The sequence below is a fragment of the Oreochromis aureus genome, linkage group 20 (assembly GCF_013358895.1).
Source record: "Oreochromis aureus strain Israel breed Guangdong linkage group 20, ZZ_aureus, whole genome shotgun sequence".
NCBI classification, from domain to species: Eukaryota; Metazoa; Chordata; class Actinopteri; order Cichliformes; family Cichlidae; genus Oreochromis; species Oreochromis aureus.
This window is the reverse complement of record NC_052961.1, coordinates 27,342,159-27,350,801: the sequence shown is the minus strand read 5'-3', so window position 1 is coordinate 27,350,801 and position 8,643 is coordinate 27,342,159. Positions and strand designations below refer to the sequence as shown.

Sequence of the window (8,643 nt, the reverse complement as noted above, 5' to 3'; positions counted from 1 at the left end):
TATTGAAGCAGTGTGGGGTCACATTGACTGGGACCAGACCAAAAGGCAGCCAACATACAAAGAAGAGCTTTGAATGTCTTTCAAGAAGCCTGGAGAACTATTCCTGAAGATACTTAAAGAAATGACAAGAGTTCAGACTAAGTTGGAGAATAAAGGCTCGTTAGGATTGTACAAACTCTATTTTTGCCATATATACTGCATTTCCATGTATGTTTGTACATGTTTTAGTAACACTGCACCTATTTCCCATTTTCCTTGCAGAGGGAATGAGGGTTGGCTCAACACTGTTGCACATTACTGTAGCTTCCTAGTCTGAAGAGTGGTGTAAACACCAACCCGATATCACTGCAAAGTGTGTGATAGACACGATGGCCCAACATATCCATTTCACGCGTTGCCTCTCCAAAGTGTGAAAAGGACACACATGCAGTAAGTGGCAGTACAAATATTTTATTTCAAGCCAACATGAAAATAATCACAGGAAAGCATTTAAACAGACATTATTAACACATTTACATGTAAAGCCACCAGCTTAATCACTTCTGATGATTAAGGACTTTGAACGTACTTCACACGTGTTTTGTTTGCTATCGATTTCTTGCCTTTACATTTATCATCCCCCCTGCTGGTAATGCAACGTCTGCATATGTGTCCCTTTCACGTTTTGGAGAGGCAAAGTGGGAAATGGACACGATGGATCGGCGTGTCCGTTACACGTTTTGCCATGATTCTGGGTTATATTTCTATATTTCTGCTAAATTTTGATCGACATGTGTTACAGTTGAGGCCAAAATTATTAGCCCCCATTATAGAAATTAGAGAACATTCTTGATTTTAGTGTGAAAATGACCATTAACAACAAGTCTCTGTTTTGTAAAGTGTATCTGTTTCCAAAATAACAATGTCCACTAAGTTTAATTAGGATATTTTATTGATACACCAAGTTAAAACAAGAAAGGACAAAAATGAGACATCCAAAATTATTAGCCCCACGGCCATTAATAGTCAATACTGTATCCTTTCTGAGCCACACCTGACAACAATCTCTTAGAATAGGTCTTTACTAGGTTGGCACAGGTCTCCTGAGGGATTTTGGCCCATTCCTCCATTGCAAATTGTTCTAGCTGGTCCAAATTGAATGGCTTCCAAGCATGGACATTCACTTTGAGCACTCGCCACAGATTCTCAATAGGATTGAGGTCTGTGCTCTGTGCGGGCCACTCCAGGATCTTGGTTTTGGTATCCTTGAGGAACTGTTGGACTAATTTTGATGTATGCTTTGGGTCATTGTCTTGTTGGAAGACCCAGCGATGACCTAAGCCTAAACTATGAGCAGATTTCTGCATAGTCTCCTTCAAATTGTCAACATAATTTCTTTTGTCATAATGCCATGCAACCAAACAAGGCTCCCTGTGCCTGAGGCTGCAAAACAGCCTCACAGCATGATGTTCCCAACCGTGTTCCTGGGGTTGAAGGCCTGTGCCTTTCTTTGCCAAACATAAGCAACAACTATGTCCTGAAACAGTTCCAGTTTAGTCTCATCAGACTAAAGCACAGACTTCCAAAACTGATCTTTACCTTTCAAATGTTCATGGGCAAACCTCAGTCAGGCTGTGATGTGCTGCTCTTTGAGGAAAGAGGTTCTTCTGGGACGATGCCCCTGAAGTCCACCATGATGAAGAGCCGTCACAACCGTGTTCCTTGAAACATCAACTCCAGGAGAGGCCAGGTCAGTAACAATCGTCTTGGCAGATGTCCGCGGTTCCTTGCTGACATCTGTGACTATTTTCCTCTTCGGAATTCTTGAAATCTTGTACTTACGGCCACGACCAGGTTTGCTTCTTACAGAATTTGTCTCCTTGTACTTGGCAATGATGCAACATACAGCTGTTCTAGACACTGTGAATTGCTTGGAAGTGGCATGCAGCCTTTCCCCTTATCATGACCTTCTACTATCTTTTTTCTGCGGCTTACCACCAGCACTATAGATGTTCATACAATGCAATAAGCAAAGCCTCGGGAGAAGTGTGAATATCACTCATCTCGTCTCAGTTTTGGAACCAGAGCGTGTGGTCTAGTTGTGTTTTTGTGCGTAGTAATCAGTAGGGACACACCTCGTAGAATCAGTAGTCAGTATTTTTACATTAATAAATATCAAATAACATGATTAAATTCACTCCAATGACTCAGTCAATCTCTCTTTTTTCTTTTCAGCTCATTATTTTGGTCATACAGTCACTAACTTTGCATTTTTCATTTCCCCCCCCAGATGCCACAGGAAAATAAGTTCAGTCAAAAGTGATAGGTGTAGGTGCCATGTGTGCCTTATATAAAGGCACCTACTCAGACCACCCAAACAATAAAGCTGATAAGTTGTTGCTGAAAGCAGCGGCACTTTTAGCAGCTTCAGAGGCAAATATTTTGGATAGAGATGGTAGAGCTTGAACAGAGAACGAATGTGAGATTTAATGATGATGATGAAACTCCAAGTGGTGCTAATGTTAAAACAATAGCTTCCTCAGTCCCCAAATAGACAAACAAAACCAACCAAATGCTGCAGGTTTAAAAATGCCTCATTGGCAGGGAAGAGCAATCTCCTCTCTGTGATGATTGTCAGTCATCTGTCCTCGCTTCGCTTCAGTGGTTTAGTAGATTGACGTTCCTGGACAGCTTCTACCCACGCAGCATCCTCATTCTGATGCAACCGCAGTAACATACCCACACACTCCTGCAGTTGCTTGTTCAGAGGCCCATCAGCATCTCCTTTTCCCCTTGTTGCTCCATGTTTTTGTGTGCGCAGAGGCCAAAGAGTGGGGCAGTTATCAGGACCAGCGCTGCAGTTACAGAGCAGGCATGGGTGGGAGCAGGGCAGGGCTGCGTGCTCTCCGAACAGGCAGTGCGACAGGCTGGCTTCTCCCAAGGAGATAACTTTGTTCTGGGCCAGGAGAGATGACATCATGACGGATGGCAATGAAGATGTGGGCGCAAGGGGCAGGAAGCGTTATCTCACATGATGGCACCGAGAGGATGGAGACACACACATGCACATAAACACTTGTGGATCACACTGCTCCTCGCTGATACTCCAGTGGACTCGAACAGTAGTCACTCCCCACTGAACACACATACGTACATGCGGGAATACACACCTCTGACATGTTCACTCTTCCGCAGGGTCTAGGAGGTGGCTGTCAGTTAAAAGGCATAAATCAGACACAGAGGGCAGGTCACTGTGGGTGACTGTTGGGTTACTGTCACTTTCCACTGCAGAGCATCTAAAACTTTTGGAAAATACACTGAAGAGACTGATCTCAAGAAGGACTCCCGGCTTATGCTGTAGGTTTGTACTGCATGCAGCTGCACAATACATATTGCATGAATTCTTTTTCAAACTCTAATACACTAACACACACGGCTCGGCTGTTTTTGACACACACAACAACAATAACACGCTGACTGAGGAGAATGCATTTAAAAGTGAAAAGCAGTCATATAAGCGTTTCTTGTATCCACAAGATAAAGACTAAAGTTTGTGAGAGACTCTTTACATTGTTTAAGAAGTCACATAATATACAGGCATACACACATAATATATATATATATATATGGATGTAACATTTGGAAATTATGTTATGTATTTGCCTGTGAAAGGGAGGTACTGGGTGTAAGAGAGGGCTGGAGTTAAACCAGTTGGTATGGCATGATGCATCTTTATAACTACAAAACCAGGGTGCTCCCATTTTGGCACCACTTTCAAGTCATCACGATAATCCATGGCGATTCAGGGATCAAATTCCAGCAAGCCCGTGCAAAGCCTCTGGGAGTGCTTTAATATTGACTGCAGATCAGTTTGTCTAACTCTTCCTTACTAATCACTGCTTGCTTTGATTTCTCCCAAAGCTCAGAGGCTTTCATCCTCCTGGCTAACTAACTGACAGCGAGGGCTGTTTGCGCACTAACACATCGTGCAATAGTTACTGATAATGAAGCCTGAACTGGGTGATGATGAGCAGCGGTTAATGATGAGTGTGGTTAAGTGGCTTTTATTTCGCAGATTTTTCATTGCAAAATCAAATTGTTTTAAAGTAGTCCATTCTTTACTCTGCAGAAACCATGTGGGACTATAATTGCATTCAAAAATGCAATAATAATGCAAACACAACACTGTAGAAGGTTTGAAACAACATTAAAGACTCACTGTTGTAAACTTGTAAGCTTTTAGTTTTTTGTAAATAAACAAATGTAAATTTTCTTTTGATCACAGTGATTTGATTTTTCATTTGCAGCTCTTTTGTATATTTTGTGATTCTTTCTTATTTTATTTCATTTTATGTCCCAATTTAATAACAGAATTTTTACAGTATTTTTTTTTCCAGGTTACTAAATCTAAGCTAATAATTGTAACCCCTAATTATCATAATAACAAAGAGTGATCTTCAGAAAACCTAATGATGTAATAATAAATGTAATAAAAATTAAGGTTTCATTGTCTAGTAATATTCAAATGTACATATGAGAATAAAACCGCTTGTGCTTCTAAAGTGATCTTCTCTGCAGGTTTTCTCTGGTGCACGATGTGTCGCCTCTTGAATGTCTTGCTGGCCTTGCTGAGCCGCTTCCTGTTTGCTGTCCACGGGGTGGTGACGGTGTGGCGAGTTGTAGCTGTTAAAGGGGAGCCGCTCTATTGGCTACTGCTGACAGGCGTGGCTCTGTTGGGTGTGGAAATGGCCGTCACTCTGAAATGCACCCGTAATGCAGAGTGGAAATGGTAAAACACATTTGACATGATTTTCCTTTCTACATAACACACTGAAACTCAGTCATCAGGCTTCATCCTTGAGGCACAACAAATATCATTATAAGCATTCAAAATGACACAGCTGATAGATGTTGAGAGACTTCAGTCAAAACCACAAACTGTATATGAAAGATGGAGGATAGATGCAACACTTTTGCTCAGAATCGTTTTTAATAGTGAACAAGTGGTTATTACTTTAGTAGCACTACTTCCAATGAGTTGTTTTGTAATTTTAATAGATTTACCATTTAGATTTAGAATAAAAACAGTAAAGATAAAGTGGTGACTTAGGTTGTGGATGATAAAATAGCTAAATAAATAAGGAATAAATATCGGATCTGCTGTTGACTTTGTACGTTTGCTCACAGAGACAGAATATAGAAAATAAAAGCTATCATAAAAATGAGAGAAGTACAGTACAGGGGCAAATCTGTGGATGTCATACATCGATTTTATTTACATAAAGCCTATTTTCTGGACCAAGGCCACCATCAGAGATTATTTTAAGAATGATCTCTTGGCTTTATTTTTGATTGTAAATATTTTTGTGTGCTAACATAGGAATTTTAAGCCAGATGTTAGCCCTCTGCTTCTTCCTAAACAATAATAATAATACGTTTTACTTGTGGACGCCTTTCTAAAACCCAAGGTCAGTGTACAAAGCGAACAACAGATTTGGGAGGATGGGGAGTGAGATGTTGCAGGCAGACTTTATAAACCTGTTTGGTGTTAGGGAGTAAATAACTCCTGAACTTGTAGCTGCAAACTCTTTACAACCCATCTGCCCGAGGCGGCTTTTGTAAAGGCCGGCAATATTCTGTGCCAGTAAATTCTCTCTTATCATCCGCAGCTCTTTCTCTCTTTCTCTGTCCATCAAAGACAAACATATTCCTCCGCTGTATTACTGCTGTCTTTCACTGAACTGTATTATGAGCCTACCATCACATCAATGTCACACCCTCTCCTATCCACTCATGGAGTAAATGTCTCCTTCTGGCTCGACTCATTTTTGACCAACAAGCTTTTTTTTATAGAAAGAAAGAAAGAAAAAGAAACATAAACTGACTTCAAATGGATACGAGCATTTAGTGTCACACCTCATTCAACACCAAGCTATGTCTTATTCAAAAGCTCCGACGCACACGAACTGAACATCGTCAGACGCGAGCTTTCTTCGGGCCTCTCTCTTTCTCACTGAGTCTTACTTTGAAGTTCTGTCCTCATGGAGAAGGCTTTGCACTGTCAAGTGGGATTTGCATATATGATGAGAATAATTGCCTGTCTGAAATTCGATGCTTCCTATGGGGAAAAAGGGACTCTTTCTTCTTTAGTGGGTGGCAAAAAAAGAAGAAGCAAATTTCTATAAATAACCTAACCCCCTCTTTCCCTCTCCTTTGGTGATCTTCTTTTAGGTTCTCCCCCATGGTTTTCCTGTACCTCAGTACTGTCATCCCGTCCATTTGGTTTCTGGAGCTGAGCCTGCTACAGTCCAAGCTGCCTTTCAACAATTCCTCAGGCCATGAGCTTCATTTGCTGGCTCACATCCCGATCTCAGCGGTAGGCGTCCCACCAACAAAACTGCCCTGCCCGCCTCAGCCCTCCACGCAGCCACATTAAAGCAACACCTGATATCAGATAAGATTTAAATCTAGCAAGGGGGTGGATAAACTATTAGTTGCAGGAAATGTGTAATAGACACACAGAGATGAAGTCCAGATAGGCTCCTGCTTGAAAGATTCTTAGATCTCTCCCCTTGTGAGATGGTCTTAGTGAAATTTCTTTCATGTAGGATTTGGGAGCTTTTTGCCCCATGGCTGTACTCAAGGCTGGGTGGCAGCTTTTGAAACGTGAAGACGTACCGTTTTGGGAATATTGTAGAATATCAAGGGGTGGCTGCTTTCAGGATAAACTTAATGAACCTTGACACAAAACAGTCAACTTATATTAAAAGCAGAGAGGAGATGGCTAGTATGGAAGACTGGTTTATTTGATTATTTATTAACATTAAAGCCTTGCAAACACTTTCAACATGACTAGACTTCCACTCTTTTATTTATCCAGGGGATTAAGGATCTGGACCCAGAGAACTGGGTAGCTGGCCTGGAGCAAACCATGCTGATAGTCTTGGTTCTGGGTCGCTGGCTAATGCCCAAGGGGGACATGTCACGTGACCAACTCTCACAGCTTCTCATGGTGAATGTGGGACTGGGTGCTGACATCCTGGACATCTTCGACACCTTCAAGGAGCCCGAGGTCAAAACCAACCAGGCAGTTGTCATTATCGGCTTGGCCCTTTTCTCTTGGGCGCTCATGCAGTTTCCTCTGGTTCTCACTCAGACACGACCCCAAAAGGCTGGGCCTTCTCAAGACAGCAAGGGTGGTTCCTTCTGCTGCTCCGGGGCTCCACCCTCACTCACCTCCTGCTGCTCCAGCGAAGTCTGGAGCTTGCTGCTCACAGTGGGACTCCAAGATGGCCCGTTCCTGCTCTACCGGATCTACCTCATGGTGCAAGAGCAGGTCCTCAACCAGCTGATGATTTTCTTCACCTGCAAGAATATCCTCATCGTTCTTTTGGAGCTCTACAGAATATTTGTGGTGCAGTGTGAGCAGCAGGTATCTGGGCTGGAGAGATGCGCTGCTCTGGTGCTCCAGTGTCAAGCCCATGGGGGCAGCAGGGAGGAGGAGGAGGTGGAAGAAGAAGTGGGTAAAGACGAGTGTTGCGAAGAGCAGAGCTGTCATATAGACATGAAGAAAGGGACCGAAAGGGAGGAAGATCAGAGAGGTGTCCAGGTATAGAAAGGCTCAAAATGCCGTGAGGCATGACTCCGGCCCCCAGGAGGGAGGGAATAGCTTTCACCAAGAATGAAGTCTAAACCCATCTGCCATCTCTTACATCTCAGCCTCGTTTGGAGACAGTCTCGGCTCTCTGGAGGTTCAGCGACTAGAAACAGAGCACAAGAAAAGAGAGTAAGTCCCCATTGAAAAGATCAGAGATGAATTTATGCAACTCCCTTTGATAAAAGTGGTGTTTCCATCACGGGAGCTTTCTCTGCTCAAGAAAATCAGTTCCACAGAACTGTCAATCTCTTTAATAGTATGAAGCAAATAACAAGGTAGCTGAAAGAAGATAAATACATCTGGGAACTTTACACTTCAACAAACTGGTCTGAATAAACAAGAGCTTAGTATATGGAATAGTATGACTGCATCATGATATGTCCTTGTGTTTTTAACCAAATAAGGTTGGTAATCATGGCACTCGATGTTCTATGAAATAAAAAATGCTTAATTTGATGATGTGTCTTTTCTTGCTAGTGAATGAGCATTTTCTAATAAAGATATACGAGGAAAGCACAGTGCTGTTTGTTTTGTTCTGCTCGCCATGAGATGGCAGTGTTGCCAAGTCAACCAAGGCACAGCAAGCATCTGCTCTGTTTACTTGACTGTAACATACATGCTATAGTTACACAGAGGGAAAAAAACACAAAACAGTGAGACAGCAACACGACAGCAGCAGCAGCAGCAGCAGGTTTGAACTCCAGCATTTGTCTGGTTTTGGTATAATATCATCTTCTTTGAGTCTCTCTGTAGGACTCGATGGTGGCAGGACTGCACGTGATAAATGAATTAGAAAGATGTAGGCACCTTCGGGCAGCGGGCTTGTAATTAATAGTCAAATGCAGTCGATGTGGAGACATCTCATAAAGAGTGAAGAGGCTTGCTTCACTTTTCAAGGTTTCATTTTCCTCTTGAGCACAATCAGACCATGGAAGTCTGTTTGAGAGCTCGGCGCATTTTTATTATGTCTGAAAAAGCACACTCGTGATTATGTGGGAGTTGTTTGA

The 8,643-nt window shown here is 42.4% G+C and overlaps 1 protein-coding gene across 1 annotated transcript; it reads left to right on the top strand.

Moving 5' to 3' along the window:
* Positions 1-4,574: 4,574 nt before the first annotated feature.
* Positions 4,575-7,594, top strand: LOC116324468 (transmembrane protein 26). The gene is made up of 3 exons (XM_031745058.1): positions 4,575-4,768; positions 6,211-6,355; positions 6,860-7,594. The coding sequence occupies exons 1-3, from the start codon at positions 4,575-4,577 to the stop codon at positions 7,592-7,594; spliced, it is 1,074 nt and encodes a 357-aa protein (XP_031600918.1).
* Positions 7,595-8,643: the final 1,049 nt, after the last annotated feature.